This window comes from Camelus dromedarius, chromosome 16 (genome assembly GCF_036321535.1).
Source record: "Camelus dromedarius isolate mCamDro1 chromosome 16, mCamDro1.pat, whole genome shotgun sequence".
Classification (NCBI taxonomy): Eukaryota; Metazoa; Chordata; class Mammalia; order Artiodactyla; family Camelidae; genus Camelus; species Camelus dromedarius.
In genome coordinates, this window is record NC_087451.1 from 12,015,741 (window position 1) to 12,041,827 (window position 26,087).

General features: G+C 38.2%; 2 protein-coding genes across 5 annotated transcripts in view; one reads left to right on the top strand and one right to left on the bottom strand.

Moving 5' to 3' along the window:
• On the bottom strand, positions 1 to 5,172 carry PTRH2 (peptidyl-tRNA hydrolase 2). 2 transcript variants are annotated; one of them, XM_010990442.3, is made up of 2 exons: positions 5,036 to 5,172; positions 1 to 630 (listed from the first exon to the last, which is right to left on the bottom strand). In XM_010990442.3, the coding sequence occupies exon 2, from the start codon at positions 628 to 630 to the stop codon at positions 91 to 93; it is 540 nt and encodes a 179-aa protein (XP_010988744.1). In that variant the 5' UTR covers positions 5,036 to 5,172; the 3' UTR covers positions 1 to 90. The 2 variants fall into 2 exon arrangements, with proteins under 2 accessions (XP_010988744.1, XP_031323893.1); XM_031468033.2 differs by having other exon boundaries at positions 5,045 to 5,165.
• A 51-nt stretch (positions 5,173 to 5,223) lies between these two features.
• VMP1 (vacuole membrane protein 1) overlaps positions 5,224 to 26,087 on the top strand; it is a 105,756-nt gene continuing 84,892 nt past the window's right edge. Inside the window, exon 1 of one of the 3 annotated variants that reach the window (XM_010990439.3) lies at positions 5,224 to 5,431. The gene's annotated coding sequence lies outside the window, so the exon portion shown is untranslated. Of the gene's footprint in view, positions 5,432 to 11,736; positions 12,019 to 26,087 lie in introns of those variants that run through there. The other 2 variants (XM_010990440.3, XM_010990441.3) reach the window with 2 other exon arrangements.

The window sequence follows — 26,087 nt, forward strand, 5'->3', positions numbered from 1 at the left end:
TTGAGGGAAGAAATTCAGCTTTTATTGTTAGACTGTGACAGTTTCAAACACTTGTGGTGGTGGGATGACCATCATTATACAAAATTCCACCTAGTAAAGTTTTAGGTGACCAGTGACCTTGTCAATTAGGTCTACCGGTCCTGGTCCAATTCCTAAAACAGTTCGAGAGCCTGGTGCAATCTGAGTACGTCCAGCATCTTGGATTAAACTTACAGTCAGTCCCAGCATTTTTGCATGGGTCAATAATTCAACCAGAGTTTCTTCATCAGGGGCTTTGACCACCACTTTGGGCTGGCCACAGTATTCCCACTGTTGGAGTAATTCGGGGTTTCTCCTTTGAATTTGCTTGTAGGCAGAAACAGCAGCATGAGAGCACTGGGCAGCCACCTTCCCTTTTCCCATCTTTAAGTCACTTCGAACCACAAGAATCATTTTGTACTCCCCACTCTCTCCTAAGATGCTTGCTTCAGTTCCAGTGTCGGTGTCTGTCTCACTCGCTGAGCTCCTGGGGGTCATCCCAAAGCGTGCTCGGAGGCCCCAGCCCAGGCACATGCCACAAGCAACTCCAGCAGCCAAACTGAGTGCACCAGGATGAGCCAAATACTCCATAACCAAGGATTTGGAGATCATCTTAAAGGAAAAGAAAAAAGTTACCACTATCTAGCAGTGGAAAGTTAGAGGCTTATCAGATAAAACACACAATATATAAGCAGCAATATTTTAGTTCATCCAGAAAAAAGGCAAAATATGTTTTGGGTCTGAGGCATGTATTGATTTTTTTTCTCCCCTATGTATCAGAAAAGATTCAAGAATACAGATAAAGCAGTTTAGGTCATTTTGAATCTCTGTGAGGAGTACATCTCTCTTTCTTGGACACAACAAAGCTCTGTTCCTCAGTCTTCCCTAAGTCTTTTGGAGAAAGGAAATGTTCAGTTTTACCAAGATGCCTAAAGGATATAGATATAAAGAAACCAAGAGTAACTAACTCACCCTCTTCGGGAATATAGTGCTTATTGTGTCTTCATAATGCAGCAGTTCTCAACAGGGATGGTACCAATCCCTTAGAGAAGTTCCTGGTTGTCACAGCAATGGGCCCGGAGTGAGGTGCACCGCTGACATTTACTAGACCTTGGCGTGGAATGTTAAAAGCCGCACAAGTGAAAATCTGTCTCACTGGACATGACTGTAGGCGAAAAACTACTATACCTAAAACTAGAACCCGACTTCATTTTGTGTATGAACACAAAGGTTTTTTTTTCGTGGTTTTAACGCACACTGAATTTACCAGTAGTATAACTATCATAGAAAACAAAGGAAGATTATCCTTTTTCATTTTAGAAATTCCTGTCACCCCAGCAGAGCTGCTCATATTTGAATCATCAACAAAAAACACCTATATCAGTCTACATTTGAGTCTGTTGGATTCATACTTACATGTATAGGCACAACAACCATCAGCTTCTTCTAGCAGAACAGTATCTAAGCATTTATACATTGAGATACATGAGGACACCATGTTTCTAGTGCTTATAAGTAGTGCCCTTGGAATCGTGCAGTACATAATCTGCATGGATAGACAGCATTTGTAGAAATACATATGTTATCATAAATTCCCTTTTTGTACTTATTTAAGTTAAAATTAGGACATTATATTAATGTTTCTGAAAGAAAGAATGTGTTGGGTCTGGTAGGGTGAGAACCACTGCTCTAAGTGCCTATGAGTCAAGTCTCTAATTCAGAAACAAAATCTCCAATGCCTTTGCAAATAGATTTTCATATAAGTCACGGCTGTCTCCAGATCTACACGGATTAGGAGGATTATGAGAGAAACTGGGCCAACAGACCTTCAGTAATTGTTAGAAAATGATAAATTACACTCTATCTGAAGAAAAAGAAAATGTCTATATAAGTTTGTGTCCAAATTATAAAAGTACAATTAACACATTACTGCTGTGCTATGTATCTTGCTTTATAAGGCTAGATCTAGGTCAAAGTACAGTTAATAAACAAGTGAAACAACCCAACATCCCACACACTTGCAATCTCAAATTCAAACCTTGCCCTCTCCTCAACAAAACTAATTTCCCTGAAACTGCTACTTAATCTTATAAAACCTGTAGCTACTGCCCCTTCCTTGGAGTCCATTAGAATCCTTTACTATTCAGATACTTTCTGAAACACCTACCAAAAACCCCTCTGCATTTTTAGTTTATGCACCCCTTTCTCTAGTTGGAGTTCTTTCTGAAGCTACCTTCGTTAAAGCCCAACTTTTACAGATAACGGAGGCAAGAATACCAGGACAATGTGGTGAGCAACATATTTCCAGAAGTTCAGAGCATTCTAAGACACTCTTTGATCCTTAGGACGTTCTAATCTCCTATCAGCTTGATCTGATTATCATCTAACTCCTCTAAAAGGTGTTTCAGCCTGTCCCCTTCTCTGTGTATCTCTTATAAACCAGTAAACTTATGTATCAGTAAACCCAGTGTTTGAGACTAAGGTAAAATAACTACTCTTAGTCTCATTGATAATCCCAAGCAAAACAAACAGGTCCTATGAAACCCTCCTCTTGGTGCCTTCCAATTCCTCTGCCAGATTAAACCCCTTTCACAAATGCTCCTGATCCCATTACCTCTAGAACCACCCTCCACCCATTAATCTTGTTTCACTGGCTATTGCCCCTTGGCGTTTTCCAACCTTAAAAAAAAAAAAAAAAAACTTCCTGAATCCTCTTTGACCCTTAAATCACTGTCTCACTTTTCCTTTAAACTTCTTCAGTTACCTGCCTCCCTTCCTCACTCAACTGAAATTCCTAAGGAATCAGAAACTAGCCAACTGCCAAATGAGGTCTCTTTAGTTTTTGGCACCACTCATTGGTAACTTTTCCTTAACTTTCTTCCCTTGAATTCCTTAACCCAATTTTCACCCTATTATCATCCTACCTTTCTGACAGCTTTTTTCCATAGTCTTTCTCTGGCTATACATCCTCTGTTTGCCCCTGATTTATCTATCACCCAAGCTTAAACTTTAGCCCTCAGTCTGTACGTATGTCGTCCTATGTAGCAACCATTAGCCAAATGTTGTTATTTAAACTTAAATTAATTACGGCCAAACTTTAAAATTCAGTTATTCTGTTGCACTTAGCCACATTTCAAGTGCTCAATAGCTCAACAACTTAAAAGTGGCTAGGTGCTGTTCCATCAGTCAGTGAGACAGAGAACATTTCCATGACTTTCATGGCAGAAAGTTCTACTGGACAGGGCTGGTCTATATAATCTCTTTCCATTCTATCAATCAATCAGTATCTACTGAGGGCCTACTGTGCACTGTTCTGGATCCTGGAGATAAAGCACTGAACAAAACAAAGTCCCAATATTCATGGAGCTAACATTCTAGTAGGAGGAGACAGACAATAGTTTGTCAGATGAACAATCTCATCTATTCCTGAACCATCATATGCTGAGGAATCCTAAAGCCTCTCCCAGGCTCCACGCCTGAACTTCCAGCTTCTGCTGTATTTCATCACTTAGATGAATATGAAGTAGCCTGAACTGTGTCCTAAACTGAACTCAGTATTTTCCCTTCCCTCTCAGACTTCCTGTAATCTTTCCACATTTGGTTCACTTGTGCTTTAGGTCACCCTAGTTCATCTGACATTGTAATTAATTGCACTTCTAAAGCACAAATCTCATCCTGTAACTTCTCTGCTCAAAAATCACTGGATAAATGCGTAAGGTATGACGAAACTGAGTTCCCCTAAAACTGAGTCCTCTTATTGGGTTTATAATTAGTTTCATTAGTCAAAACTTTATTCCCTTTCTTGTCTGCTGTGATCTCAATCTTGCACTAATTCAACACTAATCAACCAGAGTCAATGACTAAAACTGCTGTTGTAGATATCATCATTAACATACAAGCTCGGGTTGTTTCGCCAGGGCAAGATGAACTAACAGACTCTTGAGCCAGGGACCACCTGGCCGGGAAAATCATAAACCAGAGATATCCTGACTCCTGAATTAAAAAGTGTCACAGAAATGTCAAGAGATGATTAATCTAAGCCTCTCTGTTCTTAAAAAAAACCAACCAACCAACCAACCAACCATCCAACAAAACTAACTCCAAGACCAAACTGGAGTGGAAATGAGGCTTATCGCCCACTCCCTTGCTTGGGGCAGGGCCCCACAACAAACACTCCTTTCCTTCACCACAACTCGGGTTGTCAGTATTATTGCCTTTGCTACCCATCAGGCAAGTGGACTCGTTCGTTGGGTCCCTTAGCACAAATTCAAAGCACTACACAATTTGGTTTTGATCCACTTTACCCTTCTAACCTACTTTCCTGTCACATACTGTACTATTCAGCCACACCAAATTACTATGTATTTCCAAACAGCAATTTCACTTAAACACGCAAACATCCTCTTCACCCATGAAGCTGCAGTTCAATGAAACCTGTCTCTTAAGTCTTTACCATCCCCCGGTCACCTTATTTACTTTTCAGAGTCGCTGTAGCAATTATACATAACCACTGTAGATCATATTCTCAACGTCCAGTACAGTTCCTGGGGTACAATTTGAAGGAGTAAATACTTCTCTAGACATTGTATCTGTGTAACACAGGAGGTCAAATTTTTGGATCATATTCTTAGAGATCTTTTCTCTCCTCGTAGGACTCAACAACTTGATGCGCTGTGGGTATTCAACTAATACTCATCAGAGCGTGAGGCCTACTCGGTATCTTCTGACTTTTGGGGCGAGTGCATCGATACTGCCTATGGAGGCGTTGCCTGGAAACTAGAAATTCTGGGTCCTTCCCCTCCCCAGCAGCTTGGTTCCTTCCAAAAGACTGGCCGAACCAGAACAGTGGCTCCAGCGGCCACTGGGCGGAAGACCGTTTATAAAGGAGATGAAAGGTTGGAGGAGGGCGAGGGGGTGGATAAAGAATGAGATGGGAAGAAGCATTTCAACTGGGGAGAGAACGGGAGAGAACGGAGAATAACATCCTTCTCCTTCGCCCCCTGAGGGACCGACCTACCTACAGTACCTCTCCTCCGTTTCACCCGCGACTTCGCGTTCTTCACTTCTGGGCGGCGAACACGCTTCTTCCGTGCGAGTTACCTCTTCCGGGGTCTCTTAGACAACAAGTTCCGGATCAAGAACCGCGAAGAGAACAGTCATTCTTCCTTTCGCCCCGCCCACAGGTCCCTAACCTAGACCCGAGCTGAAATCCCGCGACAATCAGCGGAGGTGGCCAAAAGGAGAGGGGAACGCTTCTCTTTTGGAGGCAGTCTCCCAGGGTGGGGCGGGGGAAACGGACCGGAAGTGACGAAGGCGAGTTCCGGTTGGCCGGAGCCCAGCGGCGGGTGTGAGAGTGGGTCGGAAGCCGCTTCCAGGATCCGGAGATCCGGAGAAGCTGGAGTCAGAGGGGTAGGTAAGCGAGCGCGGGGATTTGGGGACGGACGCGCGAGACTATCCTCAGAGCTTGGCTTCTTCTGAAGCGCTCTCAGTTAGACGGTGCAGATCTGGGGCACCGTGATTTCGACTTCAAGCAGTGTTTTAGGGCGCTGCTGACTGTCTCAGTCTGGCAGGAGCCAGGTTATTTTGGGACGCCTCCCGGTGGTTGGCTACCGGCACATTGAACCCATGCACTGGACTCCCAGCCTCTCATCGCCGCGGACTTGCAAAGCGTTCTAAGCTTCTGTAGAGTACCCGTCTCCTCTTCCTCCTCGGGTGTCTAGGACCTTGGAATAAATGGAGAAAGATCTTCCCTGCTGATGACCAAGCTGTTTCTCAGGGTCTGTCAGTTGCTCTCCCCAAACACTAACGCATCCATTTCTAAACAGAATTCAGAGGTTCAAGTGCCACCTAAAACGTTGGTGACCAAGGGAATGGGGCCTTGGCTCCGTAGATCTCTTGCAGATGACCTGAAGATTATCCCCCACTATTTTCATGAAGAATAGCGTTCTCTGCCTTTTCCAAACCCCTGACCCAGTGACCTTTTTATTTCATTACAGTGGAGACATTTGCAATAAAACGTGAAGGTTGTCTTAATCTCTAAACTTCCAAGAAGCCATATGTGACCCAGTGTCACGCTGCTAAGATTTATGACCTAAGTTTTACACTATTACCTTTTGTTTTTCTGCAAATTCCTGCAGAAATCTCATAATACATAGGCTCTGGCACTGTTTTCCTGTCTTGATAACATAGCTCCTTTTCCTAACTTTGATACCTTTCCATTATCTTTTGGGGCTCTTCAGAAGTTTTGTAGGCACATTGCACTGATCCTTCGGAGAAGTTTGTACAAGTATTTCTAATGTAATGATAGAAAATTTAATGTTCTGACTGCTACTACCTATTAATTGTATTATCATCAGCTCTGATTTTTGTTGTGTATTCTTAGCATAAATGATGATAGTAAGAAACTTATCTACTAGGCAACATTTTATGCATTCTGGATTACATTTTTATTGACCTTTGGAAGAGGTGGTGGTACTCACCCAGACAAATGTGGCTGATTTGTATAGGTGTGAAATGACTCTACAGAAGAAATCTTTTATATTTTACTTCTTTGTCTATATTATTTTAAAACACTGAAGCATTTTTTCCCTTTGAGATATATATCCTGCTTCGTTAATACAGTTTAATTCCTGTGATTCATGTTCCAGAATAACCAAGTGTCTGAAATTCTTTGATAAATGGTTTAATGCCTTTTAGCAATTTAATGCCTTATAGCTACTTTAATTTACATATTATTTTTGACTTAGAAATTTTTTTCACGTTTGTCTTTGAAATGAAGTGACAGAATTTTTTGAGATGTGGAATTATATAAATTAGAATTATTAGTTTTAACATCTGATAAATTTATTTCTCGACTTTATAACTGCCAAACTTGGTCTTATATTCTTTTTATTCAGTTCAGTTATCTAGGGACCAATTATCCAGATTTTCTCACTTTCCAACTTCTTCCTGCCTTTGACTTGATTACCACTTTTTATGATTGCAAAGATCATTTAACTTTAAATCAGAAGACCTGAATTGAAGTCTGGGCTCCAACACTTGTCAGCACTGAGTGTATGTTGACAAGTTACCTAATTTTCTCAGCTGATCTGGATTGTGTTGATAAAAGTATTGCTCACTTCATAAGACTGCACAATGAATAAGTAAGATAGTAAATATGAAATCACTACATAAATGAAAATATGGTGATATTGTCATTGTACGCTGAAAGCAGGAAATATATCAGTGCAGAATACTGTTACTTTGCATCATTTCAAAATTTGATTTTGTTTAATACTAAATGTGTTATTGATCGGAAAATATTATCACACACTTTTCTGAGATGATCTTTGTCCTACTTTTGAACACAATAAAAGCTAGCCAGGAGTAGTTTGAAACTGTAATCAATTGAATTAGTCACCTTGGTTAATAAGTAGGTGGCTGGAAAATGAGTATAGTTTTGCATCTGGAGTTTAAATTTGATCTCTTTGGCCATCGTGTATTGTCACTCAAGAATTTCCAAGTGCAGAGGGAGTTGAAGTTTTGGGAGCTTACCTGTAGTTAACTAAAGCCCTATTTATGTATATACTTGCTTATATTAAGAAACTTTGTCATTCTTCTGAAAGCAGTATTTAAAATTAGAAGCCCCCTCTGTGAACACATAGATTCTTCTTATTTAACAGAGGAGAAAATTAGGGCCCAGAAACAGTAATTGGCTTGCCTGAAGTCATATGGCTTAGGTAGTGCCAGAACCTGAACTGGAAATGAGGTCCCAAGTGTTCTTTCTTTCTGCTTAGGTTGTCTCTGGGTATCTTTATTTGGTTTGGTAATACTTCCTGATTTGCATGAAAATGGTTTCTTATGTATTAAAGGGATCTATATGTGTGTACGTATTTTTCCCTTTTTAGCTGATTTAGTTGTATGAATTCTAGGAAAACAAAAACTATGCTTGGCAGGATTTGCAGTGGAATGGAATAAGGAAAGAAAAAAATTAGTTCTATTCAGAACAGTTACTCTGCGTTTATGCTTCATTACTATCAGGTATCAAGGTGTCTTCTTTCTAGCAAGTGGAAAAGACAGGATCTTTGCAACACATGGCTCCACTGAGTGAGTGTTGTTGATGAAAAGAAAGCTGTGTTATTTCTTTGCTTCTGATAAAAAAAATTTCCCCAAGCTGTTTGTAATTTTCATATAATTATTTCATTCTGGATAAATAGCCACTGTAAAAGAGTTATTTTTTTTGTCTTGTTGGGAATCCTTTTGCTTCCACTGATTTCAAAAAACTTGTTTAGTCTCTTCCCTTTCTTGGAGATTATAGTGCCAGGTGTTTATTATTACTGTTGTTTTGCCTAAAAGTGCTCGTTGTTGGTGTTTCTCTCTCTTTGGTATAGAAATAAAGTCCAGATTAGAGAATTCTGTGTAACCTCAGGAACGGATTGGATGAACTGAAACTGAAATTGATAACTTGCTTGTTGTTGTGTTAGTTAATCTGTTCTCAGATTTGCAAATATTTTGGGCAGTAAGCTTTTAAAGTATTTATTGCTTCAAGAAACTCCTTTTTTGTCTAAGAAAGCAACTTTGTATGGAGTTTACTTAACTGCTATTATGTATCATGTTAATCCCTTAAGTAAAACTCATTTCAAAATAATAGGTTCCTGAAAGGTTTTGGAAATTTGAACAAGATGTACTTTCTGTGTCAGATAAAAGGTGATACTTAAAGTTTGAGGCATTTTTAAATTAAGCAAGGGCAGTCCATTGAGTAATCCTATCCCAGCTGGTCTAATTGTGAAGAGTTTGTCAATATTCTAGAAATACAATCTTTTCAGTAGGTTATTGTGGTTTTTTCTCTTGTTCTTGAGGTTCATTAATAATAATCTGAGTCTTTATAGATTTTCCTGGAAGGACTAGGTAGATAGCGTTAAGAGCCTGAGCTATGAATTTAGATTTCCTTGGTTCCAATTCCAAATTTACTGCTGTGCAACCCTTGGGCTAGTTATTTAATTTCTTGCTATCTCAGTTTCTTCCTAGATGTTGAAGTCAGTACATGCCTTTATTGTTAGGGGTGAATGAATACATTTAAGTAAAGCATTTAGAACAGTGCCTGGCATATAGTTAACCATGATTGTTACATCATCATTATCTTGTGGCCTACCAAGCAGTTGCTAAAAACTTTCTCAACCCTCTTTTGAAAGCATATCTTTGTGTCTCTTTTTACTTGATTATTATTTGCTCATTATTAATATAGTTTCAGTAAATAAATATATATATATATATATATTTCATTTTGGAAATATTTTACAACATATGCAGGATTCTTTACCAAATGTGTCCTTTTTGTAGGCCATTACCTCAACCTTTTTGTGTTATTATTAACAGTTTACGTTATATTTGTTAGGCCACAACACAGAATTTGAGAATTGCAGCTTGGAGATTTGATGTTTAATGATGTCTTCTAGCACTTACTTTCTTTGCAAGAGAAGATCATTTTGCAGTGATATCTATCGCCTTGTCTATCTGTTCATTCATCCAGTCAGTGAACAAACATCTTGTGTCTTAAGCCTTTTACCAGGTTCTGGGGAGAACAGTGGGAAACAAAGACCAATAGATATTTTAGTTAGGAGCCTGATAGAGGAAAAAAATACAAAAAATGAAAGACTAAACACTGTGTAATAAATGTTATGAAGGAAACAGGCAAGGGTCTGAGAGAGTTAGTGCGGATATGTGCCTGTTTAAGACTCTAGCACAGTACACCTAGAATATGGAACATGAGATGATGTAGGAAACAGCCATAGTCCAGGTTACATAGAGCTTTGCAGTCCATGCAAATGAATTTGGATTTGATTTTGAGTATAATAGGAAATCATTCTACAGTTTGAAATAGGAGAGTAATATGATTTATAAGAAGTTTACTCTTGCTCATTTGTGAAGGATGAATTGAAGGGAACAAGAGTAGAAATGGAGAGAGGTTAGGAGTCCATTGGAGTAGTGCAAGTGAGAGATGAAAATGGCCTGGACCAGAGTGGTGGCAAAAAAGGGGAGAGCAGTGAGTGGATACTAAATATATCTGGAATAGGACTTGGTCCTGGGTTAGATGTGAGGAGTAAGGAAATGAGAAGAGTCAAGGATGACTGTGCTTCTGCATTTAGTAACTGGGTGGATGGTTGTACCAAGTACTGGAAGAGGGTAGTTTTGAGAAGGACCAGGTTTGTTACAAGAAGGGGGCTAGGGAAGGAAAAGAAAGTACATGTTAAATTTGAGATGCTTAGAAATTAATTATCCAAGTGCTGCTATTTGGTATACACATCTAGAGGTCAGGACCAGAAGTACAAATTCAGAGTAGTATTTTAAACTGTGGAGCCACATAAGTCACTTGGGGAGGCAGGGAAGAGCAGAGGGCCCAGGTCAGGTAAAACAGAGAACTGGTAACGGTGACTAAGGAATGTTTGAAGAAAGAATGATCAGATACACAAAACTAGTAAAAGTGGTCACCCCTTGCAGGGAGAGTATTAGATGACAGAGGGGAGCGAGGTTTTTTTCACTTTTTTTCTTTAATATTTTAAAGCATACGAAAGTCAGCTTATTCAGACCTCGTTAAGAAATGTTCAGGGGGTGGGTATAGCTCACTGGTAGAGCATGTGCTGAGCATGCATGAGGTCCTGGGTTCAATCCCCAGTACCTCCAATTAAAAAAAAAGAAAAGAAATGTTAGGCTCTGTCAAATGCTGCCCACTGGTCTACAGAACGGGATAAATTCAGTAAAGTAGTATTGGTTAATCTGATTAGCCACTTCTAACCTCATCATTAAGACTGGTTCCTTCCAGTAACTTTTAGGTCACCACGTTCAAAAGCATTTAATCAAGAGAATATGCAAGTTTCTTTCACTCTTTATTGAGTTTTTAAGGTCTATTTAGAGGAGATTTTAGTACTGCTTTTGTGGGGCAGAGGAATTTTCTTTAATTTTTATTAAATAATCAGAGAGATCTCTAGAATCTCTGTATCTATAGAACTATGCTTTTTAGGAATTTGAATATTTGAATTTATCAGTAACCTTAATAACTATTGGTAGTTAAAACATGCCAGGCAGATTCCTGCCTCAAAGTCTTTGCACGTCTTTTTTTCTCTTTCACTATAGTGCTCTTCCCCATATTTTTCATGTTCCTTTTCTAATGTCAGATTCTCAGAGAAAGCTTCTCTATCCACCCTGTTCAATATTGTGCACAAACACATAAACACACACACCAAACTGCTTTATTTTTCACTTGTAGCACTTACTACTGTCTGATACATGTTTGAATTTCTTTGTGTTCACTGCTGTGTCTCTAGCATCTCAAACTATGCCTGGCAAGTAGTATATACTTAGTAAATATTTGTTAAATGAGTAAATGAAAAAATTCGTTTTCATAGCTGTATAATATTCCATTGTGTAACTATAACTTTATTTATTTGACTTCCTGACAGTGGACATTTGAGTTGTTTATAGATTTTGCTGTTAAGACCAGTGTGGCTAAAAACATTATTGTACACATCAGCTCTTCACATATGCAAGAGGTTCTTTTGGCTATATACCTAGGCACAGAATTGCTAGCAAGGGTATACCAGTATTCAACTTTATAAGCTATTTCCCAAACTTTGCTATTACCATCCTTCCTAATTTTTGCCAAAGGAAAAGAAAGCATGTAAAGAATGATGTAGTGAATTATAAAATTGATTGTTGGATTATAAAATGGTCACAAATTCATCTCGTCATTGTATACATACCCCTCTGCAATGTGATTTTACTTCTAGAGTCTGTTATTCCACCCCTAGACTCTGTACTTGGCTGTGTGACTTGTTTTGGCCAAAGGGGCATCAGCAAGTGTGACCAAGGAGAGTCTTGAAAAGCCTGACTTCTCTTACTGCTCTTTGGAACCCGGAGCCCACTGTGTGGAAAAAGCTCAGGCTAACCTACTGGGTCAAAGAGGACCAGGTGGAACAAAGACAAGGCATCTCAGCTTAGTCCTGTCTAGCACGAGAGCCAAGCCAGGTGAGACCAGAACTGCCCAGCCTAACTCACAAAATCATGAGAAATTTTAAATGATTTTTTAAAGTCACTAAGTTTTGGAGCTAAGTTGTTACACAGCAAAAGATTATGGATACAAATGATACCTCATTATGATCTTGATTTATATTTTTTGATTGCCATTGAGGTCAGGTAGATCCTCTGCTATGAAATATCTCCTCATGTCTTTTGCCTGTTAGTTTTATAAGGTTGTTTCTCTTTTTCTTAACATTTTAAATTCTTGATGTAGTCTGCCTTATAGTCCTTTTTACTTATATGTTTCTCTGGTTTATCTTCTCATTTAAGGAATCTTGTGATGAATTTAAGTTTTAATTACAATACTGTCCAATTTATCAGTCTTTTCCTTTATGAATAGCTCCTTTGTGTGTCTCAAGAAATCCTTCCCTACCCCAAGGCAGAACGCTGTTTGTTTTCTTCTAAAACTTTTGCTTCTTGACTTTTAAATCTTTAATCCATTTGGAATTGAATTTTGTGCACGGCTCAAAGTAGGATCCATATTTTCTTTTCTTTTATGGATAACCAGTTTGAATAGTCTCTTCTTTCCCCACTGATCTGTCTTGCCATCTCTGTCACATAGAGTTCCAAGTACAGAAGAATCTTTTGAGAGGTCCCTTTTTCTGTTTCTTGATTCATTTGTCTATCTCCATATCTATACAACTTTCATTATTAATATAACATATCCATAGAGAGAGACAGCTATACTCTGGATACAAGAACTTTGTCATATACATGTAGTGCAAGTTTTTTCTCTTGTTCCATGGCTTACCTTTTTTTAACAATGTTTCAAAGAACAAGTTTTTAAACTTGATGAAGTTCAGTTTATAAATATTTTTATGATTCTTTTTAAATCCTGAGAAATATTTGTCTGCCCCAAGATTGCCAAGATTTTTCCTGGTTGTTTTTTTTTTTTTTTTTTCCCTAGAAGCTTTATAGTTTTAGTTCGTACATTTAGGTCTATGTCTGTTTCAAATCAGTTGTTGAATATGAGAGATAAGAGACAATGTTCATTTTTCAAAAGAACATGCAGTTATTTTAGCACCATTTGTTGAAGACTTCCCTTTCACCATTAAATTGCTTTGCACTTTTGTTGAAAGTTAATTGACCTTATATATGTGGGTCTTTCCTGTATTCTCTGTTCTGTTCCGTTGAATGGTATCTATCCCTTTGCCAAAACCACACTGTAGCTTTATAGTAAAGGAAGTCTTGAAATCGATTAGTGCAAGTCTTCCAACTTTATTCTTTGTCTAAATTGTTTCATCTATTCTAAATTCTTTGCATTTCCATATAAATTTGAATCCATTTGACATTTTGCTTGAGTTTTGATTGAGATTGCATTAAACCTATACATCAGATTGAGGGAAATTGACATAATAACAGTATTGAACCTTCCAAATGATGAGCATGATATATATTTCCCCATTTATTTAGGTCATCTATGATTTCTTTAAAAAAATTTTTTTAGAATAGGTCTTGTACATATTTTGTCAAACTTACCTGTAAGTATTTCATGTTTTCAGATGCTACTGTAAATGAAATTTTTAAAAATTTAACTTTCTGTTTATTCCAGGTATATAATAGAGAGTGTTGGTTTTGACTTTTTATCCTGTGACCTTGCTAAATTCACTTAATAGTTCTAGTAGTTCTGAGCATTTTTCACTTTTCTCTCATTTTGACCCGAGTTAGTTAGAACTGTGTACATTAACTTCTAAATATGTGCAAATCTTATATTTTTGTTGCTAAAATTTGACATAATTTCTGGTTGAAAATGTGGTCTATGATACCCATTGTTTGGAATTTGTTAGTTATTTCTTGACTTGATCATAAGTGGCTTATGAAAAAATCTGTATTCTTTGTTAGATGCTGAATCTTATACATATCCCTTCCTACATTTTAGTTACTAATTTTATTGTTAAATCTACTATTTTACTTGATTATGTTTTTTATTTGCTTGAGATGCCAGTAATTAACAGTCGTTCTGTGAAATCGCCCAGTAAAATGTTGGATCTAGCTCTGTGTATTTTTATCTATTTTAATGTTATAAATTTTGATGCTATATTCTACTAGGTGCATTCAGATTTAGAATTCTTACAGTTTTTTTTGGTGAGTTGAACCTTTTATTATTATGTTCTCTGTTCCTAATGATGACTTTTGTCTTATTTTTAACCTTTCTATATCCTTATTTTTTATATGTTTTTTAAAAATAATTTTATTTAATTTATTTGTGGAGGGAGGTGATAAGGTTTATTTGTTTTTAGAGGAGGTACTGGGGATTGAACCCAGAACCTTGTGTATGCTAAGCTTGTACTCTACCACTTGAGCTATACCCTCTCCCTCCTTATTTTTAAAAATGTGGATTTTTAAAAAATATAATTTGCAGCCAGTTTTTAAAGGGATGAGTTTAATCTGTTTATGTTTATTTTGATTATTCACATATTTAGACTTGTTTCCAAGAAGTACTATTTTGATACTCACCAACTTTAGAACACGTTAGCTCTAATCTCTCTCTTCCTGATTTATATACCATTGTCCAAATTTCAGTTCTTTTAAAAATGATCACAAACTAGACTCATTATTTTATACAAACTTTTAAAAATTTGCCTTTATATTTACCATTTTTCTACATTTTGCATATCTCATCCAATTTGGGGGATTATTGCTTTCTTCTTATAGAATATTCTTTAGAAGTTTCTTTTTTAGCAGATTGGGTGGTAAACTCTGATTTATTGCTTACTATTAATGTCTTTATTTTGTTGGGCACACACTCAGATGATGTAATTCCATTGTTTGTTTTCACTTTCATTGTTATTTCTGAGAATTCTGCTTTCATTCTAACTGTTCCCATCTTCAGCAGTCAGTCCTTTCTTTTTGACTTCTTTGAAGATTAAGAGATCTTTGATTTAGTGGTCTGTAGTTTTTAGTTCCTGGATGGGATTTATTTTCATTTGTTCCTAGATCTGTGAGCTCATTTCTGAAAAAAAATTAGGCCTTCATTTTTTTTTTAATTTACATTTCTCCCATTATTTCTATTTTTCTGGGGTTCCAGTCAAACAAATGATAGACCTTCTCATTCTGTCCTCTATGTCTCTTACTTACATTTTCCATTTTATCTCGCTGCAGTCTTAATAAATTTTGTGAATAGCTCATCCAGTTCACTTCTGATCTGCTATATAATCCATCCATTGGCCTTTAATTTCAACAGTTATATTTCTTATTTTTAGAAGTTACATTTGCTTTTCTTTCCTTCAAATCTGTTTAGTTGTGATAGTTTTTATTGTATGCTCATATTTGTAATTGCATTTTTTTCTGTAAACATTTTATACATAGCTATTCCATAATATATTTATTCTTCACCTGAATCTCTAATATCTGTTGTTCTTGTCCTGAAGGAGTAGGGGGTGGAGGGTGGGGTCTATACTAATAATGGCTGCTAGCATCATGTTAGCTAATCTACATGTGAACTGTAAATCACTATACAGAAGGAGTTATTATGTAAATCAAAAACCCTGGCCTTGGGCTGGGTAGAATTCATAGACTATTAGAATAGAAAGAAAATTATGTCAGTTTTTTATTCTGTGTGCCTGATAATTGGATGAGGAAAGAGAATTAGGGTGTGAAATGACATTCCTGAGGTCTCTCAGTCAGCTGAATCTCCCAACTCTAAGACTATTAGACTATTATTCCTTTTGCTATCTTAATTCTTGACCTTACGCTTACTCCCCCATCTTTTTTGGTGAAGATGTTTTGCTGAGATTGCAGTAATTATGAAAAACAGTATGAACATTTACGAGTAGATTGAGAGAAAATGCAAAATGGGGTTTTTTAAGTTGTAGTTTTACAAGCTGTGCGTTTTCCCTATGAAAATAAAATCGTATTTTTTACACGTAGGAACATAAGATGAAGATGATATTTTTACATACTAGAAAGAGAGTTGAAGAAACCTTCCCCCAAATCAGTCAGGCTTGCAAAAAAGAAGTGTCTAAAATGTCTTCCAGGTTGTAGCTTTCTAAAATTTGGATTTTTACTTAAAATTTTACCTAGTGAAAAATTAGATCTGGAGCAGTGGCCTTTTCAACAATTAGAAGACTGTGATGAGTTCAATGTATTTTACACTTAACTAAGTTGAGGGACATTTTAGGCCAAAAATATATACAGTCATAACCTGCTAACCCATTATTAGGAGATTTGTTGCTTTTCTCTTGCTGATTTTAGTATTTTCTCCTTATCCTTAATTTTTGTCAATTTGATGACTATGTTCATGAGTATGTTCCTCTTTGGGTTGATCCTGTGTGGAACTCTCTTGTGCTTCCAGGACTTGGGTAACTGTTTCCTTTCCCAAGTTGCGGAAGTTTTGGGTTATTGTTGCTTAAAAAGTTTTCTTAAGTCCTTTCTCTCTTCTCTCTCTGAGACCTCTATAATGCAAATATTAATGTGCTTCATGTTGTCCCAGAATTCTCTTAAACTATTGTCATTTCTTTTCATTCTTTTTTCTTTTTTCTGTTCTGCAGTAGTGATTTCCACTAATCTGCCTTCTAGCTCATTGATGCATTCTTCTGACTCATTTAGGCTGTTCTTAGTTCTAGTGTGTCATTGATTTCAGTGATTTTATTCTTCAACTCTGTTTGGGTATTCTTTATATTTTCCAACTCAGGAGGAGCTGGTGCCTGCCCACTGCTGGGTGAAGCTTGGTCATGGACCTCTGGCAGTTAGGGCCTGTGGCATTTGTGGCTCAGGAGATCTGCTGATGTATGGAGTTGTGTTCCCAACTCATATGTTGTTTGGCCTGAGGCTTCCCTACAGGCTGTTGGGTGGGGCTAGGTCTTGGTGCTAATGATCCAATCAAGATGCCAGCCTCCAGGAAAGCTCATTTATATGAACACTCCCAGAATGTCCACCACCAGCTTTTATCTCCCCTGAGTGAGCTGCAGCCGTCCTCTACATCCCCAGGAGACCTTCCAAAACCAGCAGCAGGCCTGGCCCAGGTTCCTATGAAATCACTGCCTCCCCTTGGACCCGGCACATGCAAGATTCTGTATACACTTCCCATGAGAATGAAGTCTGTTTCCCCTAGTCCCCTTGGGGCTCCTGGAGCTAAGCCCCACTGCTTCAGAACCAGATGTCTTGGGGTCTCCTCCTCCTCCTGATGCAGGAAAAATGGATGTGGGGCATGAGGAGGGCCATGTCCCAGGTCTTGGTGGAGCCCCTGGGACATGCCGCGCCAGGTGTGGGTCCTGGCTTTGCACAGGAGAGAATTCAAGAGCGAGCCACAGCTGAGTAAATGTAGATTTATTTAGAGAGATACAAACTGCATAGAGTGTAAAGCAAGAGAAAGACCACGAGGTGTGGCGGTTGGGTGCTCAGGTTAAAGAAAAAGCTGATGCACACTCCATAGACAGAGTGCGGGCCATATCCAAAGAGTAGGGAGTGAGAGAGGCATCTTCAAGGCGCAGGGTTGTTAGTTTTTATGGGCATGGTATCTTCACACAAGTGGGAGGACTATTCCAACTGCCCTGGGGAGGGGGCTGGGATTCCTAGGAACTGGGCCACCGCCCACTCTTTGACCTTTTGCAGTTAGCCTTGGGACTGTCATGTCGCCTGTGGGCATGTTTTTAATCATGCTAATGTGTTACAGTGAGCATATATGAAGCTCAAGTTCTGCTAGAAGTCAAACCTCCCGCCATCTTAATCCACAAGGCCTACTGGGAGTTGAATCTTCCACCATTTTGGTGTTAATTGCTGTCATTCCTTGAATGGCTGTGCCCTGCCCACTTCCCTCCTGTCTCACTCCGAATGCCAGAACCGTGGTCTGGGGAGCCTGACATGGGGCTTAGAACTCTCACTCCTGTAGGAGACCCTCTGCTACTTAATTATCCTTCAGCTTGTGGGTCCCCTACTCAGGCGGTATGGGGCCTGATTATATCGTGAGCATGCCCTTCCTGCCATCTTGCTGCGGTTCCATCTTTTGATTTCCAGTTGAAGAAGATCTTTTTTGCTAGGTTCCAGTCATTTCTTTGATGACTGATTAGCAGTCAGTTGTGGTTTTGTTGTAGTTGCGAGGAGAGGCGGGCTCATGGTCCTACCACTCTGCCATCTTGATCAGAAAGTCGCATTTTAAGGGAGGTACTGGAGATTGAACCCAGGACCTGGTGCATGCTAAGCATGTACTCTACTACTGAGCTATACCCTCCCTTCCCCCCTGAAAAACATTGTGTTTTATTGAGAAAGCTGACTTAATATTTTTGTGAAAAAGTAGAAACAGTTGGATAGATGATTTTCTCAAAAGGTAGTGTGTTCATTTTATTTTGGAATTCAGTGATGAAGAAAATTAGAATCAATGGCTTCACTGCTCTATTTTCTTTTCCTTTTCATCTTGTTAAATTCTCCAATAACTCTTATACAACTCAGTGAGTTGCCATTTTCATTTCATCGTTAAATGTTTTTTTGTCGCTTTGGGGGACTTAACAGTAGATTAGTTTCATACTGTTTTTGCATTACAAGTGTAGCTAATGTTTGAAATGAATGGAGTATTATATTCTTAGTGCACAGGATGTACAGCCTACAAAGAAGCTTTGTGAGCTGAGTTTAGCAGCGTTTTCTGAGCACTTCTGCCAGAACCCCACATATTTTAATATCAACCTTATATTTTAAGTGCTTCAGCTGTATTTAAAATCTGCTAGTTACTGCCTTTAAAGTATTTCTTGTATCTATATATAGCTTCACAATGAAAATTATTTGATATTTGAGTTATGCTTCTTTTCTATTTCTGTCTTCTCATCCCATCCACAGACCTATAGAGTTTATTTCAACAGCTTCATTCTTAGAAACAAAACTAACTTAGATGCTTGCTGTTCAAACTGGTATTATGGCCCTCATTGCCAAGCTCCATTGTATGTCAGAAATATGTCGTGTGCTTGATTTCTGTTTGAGAAGATTTCAGTATTTTGAACAGGCTAGTAATACTTTGAATTTATTCCCACATCCAGGAATCTGACTGACATTGTTTAGTAACAAGTTTCCGAAATTAATGCTACTTCATTGAACTGTGAAAAGTGGCTCTCCTTAAAAATGATTATTTCATTTTACTCTAGCTACGTTGGCTTGAGCCCTTTTACCATGTAATAATTTTTTAACAGATTGTCCTTTTGATACTTTTCAAAATGTTTGGATTGATGAAACATAACTCGCTTTTGTTATCCAACATAACAAATTTTTCTGTGGATGCTTCTGTGTAAACCAGTTACTCAGGCTCTTTTATATAACATCAAGATATGGAAGACAAATGCCTATAAATGAATACTTGGGGTAGTATTCACTATGATTATTTTGGAAAATTGTGACATTCATGAAAAGGGTGTGGAAAAGCTAATTCTAAGTGCTGCTATGTGCCAGTCACTGTGCAGGACAATTATATGTAATTTTTCTTGAATTAGAGAAACTAGATAACTGAGAATCCCTTAAAGCAACACAAAAAAAATATAAGGATGACATGAAAATAGGAATGGGAGTATTTTACAAATAAACTCAAATACAGACATTTAAATAACTTACCCAATGTTATGCACCTGTAAGTGATGTTGGTTTTAGCACCAAAGAAATAAAATTACTTTCAGGTGGGAAGGAGAACAATTGGAACAGCATAGATGCCTTCAGTCTTGAATTGTGGAGTATGGATAAGTACCCAGACCAAATGCTGCTTACCTAGACTTGGCCGCAAGTCAGTTGAGACATATTGGCAGCTTTGGGGCCCCGAGTCTTCCTGTTTCCCCATAAAAATGGTTATCTTATAATGAGGAAGATGATAATGAGTATGATAACAGGGTATGCTGATGCTAGATTATACGTAGTCTGTTGCAGTTTGAAGGCACATGCAGTAAAGTTCGTAGGGTATTTCCTGGATAAAAGATAGGCTGGCATACACAGCTGAGTCCGCTTAGGGCACCTGGATCTACATCTTAGTGTCTGATCCTCAGCTTTATAATTTAGAAATTTGACGTTGTAAGCATATATCTAAAAGGACTCCAGAGGATGTATTTACTTCTGCTAACCAAATTCACACACCAGGATACCAATTTATCAACATTACCAAGAAAAATATTACTGTCGTGTTATCTGGTTCCCCTTGGTTATATTAACCAGCATTGGGTTAGTGTGCTGAGCAGACTAACAGAATAACACAGATTGGTTGATTTAAACAACCAAAAATTTATTTTCTCACAGTTCTGGGGAGGGGAAGTCCAAAATCCAGGTGCTAGCTATCTTCCTGGCTTGTGGATATACCTTCTTGTGTCCTCACTGGCCTTCCTCTGTGTGTATGCAGAGAGAGGGGTCTCTGATCAGTCTCTCTTCTCCTCTTGTAAGGACACCAGTTCTGTTGGATTAGGGTCCCACCCTTAGGACCTTATTTAACCTTAATTACCTGCTTCAAGATCCTAACTACAAATACAGTCACACTGGCGATTAGAGCTTCAACATATAAATTTGCGGACAAGGGGACACACATTTCAGGCCACCACTAGCATAGTCTCTCCTTATAGAGTAATTGTGGCATATGAAATATATATTTGGTCTTTGTCCCAGTTCCAGACACAAAACTCCTAAATCCCTTGTAGTTTTCCTGAGTGATGTGAGTAATAGGAATGTCTTTTGTTCTAATGAGGCAACTTTTGTTGGGCTCCTAGAATCTTCCAGAGTGGGAGTTAGTGTTAGAATTGAATTGAATTGTAGGGACAGTCATTTTATGTCTGGAGAGTTGAGAAGTTGGTTGTTGGTGTGGAAAAAAACCCACACATTTGATGTCAGAAGTGTTGTGAGTAAAAACATTTTGGACTAATCCTCCCAGAAGACCAGGTTACAATCAAAATATTTGGTGAACATACAGTCAGTGGAAGGTAGCAAAGATAATCAGTGATAATCATGATGCTATATGCCCCACAGGCATGAGATTTCTAAGTGCTGCACTGCATTGGAGATATATTTTCTATTTTTGTCCTGTTGAGCCTCCCTTTTACCATAAAACCAGCCTCCTTAAATTACTGTTTTTCCTTCAGATAGTAACTTTATAGTTATTGTCCCAGTCTCCTAATACCTTCCAATTTATCAAAGAAAACTCAGACTCACCCCTACTCTGACTGGATGAGATTTAAGTTGAGCCTTTAACTCTTAAATCACATTATGGACCAATTCAAGTTGGGCTTATCTCTTTCAAGATTCTCAGAAAAATAATCTTAAATTTAATTTTGAGATGGGGGGGTTATCTTACAGTAGGTAAATGTCCTCCATCCTGTTGTTGAGACCACCTGTATGCAGACACCCAGGTTTGCTGCTAACTTGTTCAGTGACATTGTACAAGTCACTTTACCTCTGAGACTCACATTCTTTGTGAATTGTAGGGGTAGGATAGGCTTTCATGCTAAGATCTTTTCTATGATTGTACTTACTTTTGCCACATGGACCATCGTTCTACTTTTGAAGAGAGAGAGAATTATACATGGTATTTAAGACTGCATGAATACATGACATCATTAGGGAAAGAGTGCAGAGAAAACACAATAAGGATTCCAGGACCAGACATTGAAGACCACCAGGAAGTAGAGCAGTGGGAGCTATCAATGGAGTAGGCATAGAAATAGGAAGAAAAACAAGAGAGAGTATTTCAAGAAAGGGAGTGATTGCTTGTGGTGAGTGAAGACAAGAGGTTCATTAAGGTGTGTCCATTGGATCTTGCAATGTGGAGGTCACTGGTGACCTTGACAAAAGAAATCTGTCTTGATTTGTTGAAACAGAAGGCGTATTGCAATGGTTTGGAAAGAGATTTGGTGATGAGGAAGTGGAGACTATGTTTGCCTAGGCAGCTCTCTGGAGAAATCTGTCTATGAGGGACTGAGAATGGGAAATGCTAGATAATGCTTATTTGCTACTGAGAGTAATCCAATATAGGGGAAAAATTGATGACACAGAGATAACTGAAGGAGCAAAGTCCCTGAGAGGGTAAGCGAGGATATACAAAATGTATATTGACTTGGTAGCCTTTGCTGGTAGAGGACACTGCCCCTGTCGTAAAGAGAGGACGAATGCTAACATGGCTGAAGGTATAGATAATTTAGTAGATTTAGTGGTAGAAAGACTTGGGGAATTCTCCCTCTGCTTTCTTGATTTAAAAAAAAACAAAGAAAGAAAATAAATGCCTGAGAGTAAGGAGGGGAAAAGTTTGAGAAGAAAGAACAAGGAATGAAAGTATGAGAGTGAAAAAAAGTATTAGTAAGAATGAGCATCAATTTGAGGTTTGAGATTTGGCATCTCAAATAATTGTCACATGATGAGTACTTGATAAATATCTGTTTAATGAATAAGTGAAATGAAAGTGACTGTGCGAGTGTGTGATTTTTCTCCAGCTTTGTTCAGCTAATCAGTTATTCCATAAAAATGCAGGTTGTTCCGGGAGCATCGCAGTTTTGCAAAGTATATATGGGACTGAGGAAGATAGGGACGAAGGAATGGAGGATATTTTTAGGGGAATTTTAAAAGACAAGGAGTTTGTGTAAGATATTTTGGAAAATGGTTAAAATGCAAAAAAGTTTTTATGCTTTTATAAGCTTAATTATTTAGGTCACAAGTGATTCATTACATTTTTGGCTTTATATTATAGTTCTGTTGGGAATGATAAAAGTTTTTCAAAAGTTTTTTTTTAGGTTTCTTTTATTTTACAATGTCATAGTTTTAAAATTGAAGTATAGTTGATGTACAATGTTATATGTTACAGATATACAATATAATTCACAATTTTTAAAGGTTATACTCCACTTATAGTTATTATAAGATATTGGCTATATTTCCCATGTTGAACATTACATCCCTGTAGCTTATTTTATACTTGATAGCTTGTACCTCTTAACCCTCCACCTCCATCTTGCCCCTCCCCCTACTCTCTCCCACTGGTAACCACTAAGTTCCTTCTCTATATCTGTGAGTCTGTTTCTTTTCTGTTATATTCACTAGTTTATTGTATTTTTTAGATTCCACATGTAAGTGATACCTTACATTATTTGTTTTTCTGTCTGACTTATTTCATTTAGCATAATGCGCTCTGAATCCATCCATGCTGTACGCCAGAAACTAATACATTTTAAATCAACTGTACTTTAGTTAAAAAAGCAGACAAAGAAACAACCCATTTAAAATATGGGCAGAACTGCACTGATACTTTTCCAAAAGAGGAAATGCAGATGTCCAAGAGGAACATGAAAAGTTGCTCAACATCACCAATATCAGGGAAACAAATCAAAATCACAGTGAGCTATCATCTCACACCTGTCAGAATGGCAGTCCTCTGTCCCAGCAGTACACTCCTCTCTTGTCACCCAAGGCTCAGGGTCCAGCCAGTCCCAGTGTAGAGTCTGGCCTGTGTTTGTGGATTCTTTCCACAGGCTTTGGGATTGTTGTTTTCTTATTTCTGGTACCTGCCCCCTGGTGGATGAGGCTGGACTAGGCTTATGCAGGTTTCCTGGCAGGAGGAGTCAGTCCACTGCTCAGAAAGTCTGCTGATGGGTGGGGCTGTGTTCCCATCCTGTAGGTTGTTTGGCCTGAGGCTTCCCAGCCATTAAGCCTACAGCTGTTGGGTGGGGCTAGGTCTTGGTGCTAATGATCCAATCAAGATGTCAGCTTCCAGAAAAGCTCATGTAGATGAAAACTCCTGGAATGTCCACCACCAGCTTTTATGTCCCCTGGGTGAGCTACAGCCATCCCCTGCATCCCCAGGAGACCCTCCAAAACCAGCAGGTAGGTCTGGCCCAGGTTCCTATGAAATCACTGCCTCTGCCCTTGGACCTGGTGCACACTAGATTCTGTGCAGGCTTCCCAAGCGAATGGAGTCTCTGTTTCCCCCAGTCCTGTGGGGCTCCTGAAGTTAAGCCACACTGGCCTTTGAAACCAGGTGTCCTGGGGTCTCCTCCTCCTCCCCATGCCAGAACCGCGGGCTGGGGAGCCTGATGTGGGGCTCAGAACTCTCACTCCTGTGAGAGAGCCTCTGCAATTTAATTTTTCTCCAGCTTGTGGGTTGCCCACCAGCGGGGTATATGGTCCGAATATATAGCGAGCACGCCCCTCCTACCATCCTGCTGTGGTCCCCTCTTTCTGTTTCCAGTTGAAGAAGATCTTTTTTGCTAGGTTCCAGCCTACCCCCCTCACCATGGTTGTTTAGCAGTCAGATGTGGTTTTGCTGTAGTCACGAGAAGAGGCGAGCGTGTTCCTACTATTCCAGCATCTTGACCAGAAAATCACAGAAGTTGTTTTTTAAACTGTGAATTTATTTTGTTTATAAAGAAGTAGACTGATTAAAAGAAAATAACTTAGTCTCGTAGGTTATTTCTTTAAAAACGAGATTCCAGACTATTTTTTTTCTAGAGAATTTTTTTTTTGAAAATTTTTTGAGTAGGAAATGTCAGTAGACCTTTTTTTAAAAAGCATACTGTGTAAGGACACATTTGCTCAAATAAAAATTCCTGTTGAAATTGCTTTAAAAACATCTTTGAATAATTGTGTAACACCATTGTTATAAGTAAGAACTTAAACAGACCCAAGTTTTGGATAAAACTCTTACAGATGATACTATGGGAAAGGGTAATACTGGGGAAATGAACTCAGTTATCATTGTTTTTCAGGGGGAAAGGTTTTAGAATGTTTTCTTCGTAACACAGAAGGCCTTTTATGCATTCTTTATCTTTTTACTACAAATTAATTAAATGTTATTTGTGATGATGCAGATGAAAGTCTTTTTGTCTCTAAAATGAATTACCTATAGAATTTGGCTGAATATTAGTTCACACAGTTTTAAGTATTTACAGAACTTAACTATGGCTTCAAGTTGAATGATTGAAAGATGGAAAATCTTTGACTGCTTTATTATATGGTCCATTTCAGACATCTTTCGTTAATTTTATTATTAAAATCCAGAAAGCTTGATTTGTGGAACAGATTCACATTGTGTAAACCTATTGTGATGCTTTGATTTTATAGATTTTCACAAAATATCTTCATCTTTCCTTTTTTTGGTAATTGCTTGTCTAAGTTTGCAGAATCAATTTTCAGCTTCTTTGACTCCTTTGAATGTGTTGCCCTCTGAGCTCCCATATTTTCTCCTGTGCTTTCTTCCTCATCATCATTATAACTACTATATATTAAGTTCATACAAAAGGTGAGGTAATATATTGGTATTTTATATACAATACCTGCTTTAATCCTCATAGTAACCCTTTAATGTGTGTCATGTTATCTCTATTTTGCAAATGAAAGAAACTGATGTTTAGAAAGATTTAGAAACCTGCCCAAGGTCAGAATAAATACTTGTGAAGTTTGGATTTGAATCCAGTTCTGCTAGATTCTAAAAGCTGGTTTTTCCCAGTAAGTTATTTACTTTGTATCTCTTTCATTGTATTATATTATAATTGAAGTCTTGTACTCATCTGGCTTCCCTGCCGGACTCTGACCGTCTGGAGGACAAGGATCTTGTCTTATTTGTATTTATACTTTCAGTGCCTGTTATAGACCCCAGAACTTTTTTTATTAGTGTTGAATGAAAGACACTGACGTCACTGATATGGTAGCAGTGAGTCATGTGTTATATAAAGTGGTATAGAGAGTTTCTAGATTAACTGCTTCATATAGCTCCTACCCTTTTGATGTATTGCCTTTTACAGTTATATACACGCATGCATGCCCAATCACACACCTTCATCCTCATCGATCCTGTGGAAGTGAGAGTTTTTGTCCTCATTTTATAGATCCAGAAAATCAAGATCTAGGAAGAAATGAGACTTGCTTAAGATCACACAACTAGTTAGTGGCAAATCTGGTCTGCATATCCAGATTTTAGACTTTTAGTCATCTGCTCCAGGCTATCCATCTGTGCTAATGGAAACCTATACTTAATTTCCTGATACGTTCATTGGTTCACATTGTCCACAAGTGGATTGTCTAAAAGAAAAGATCTTCTGTTGGAGTGATGAATGTGTGCTCTTTTCTGAGTCTTTACAGCCTTTCAC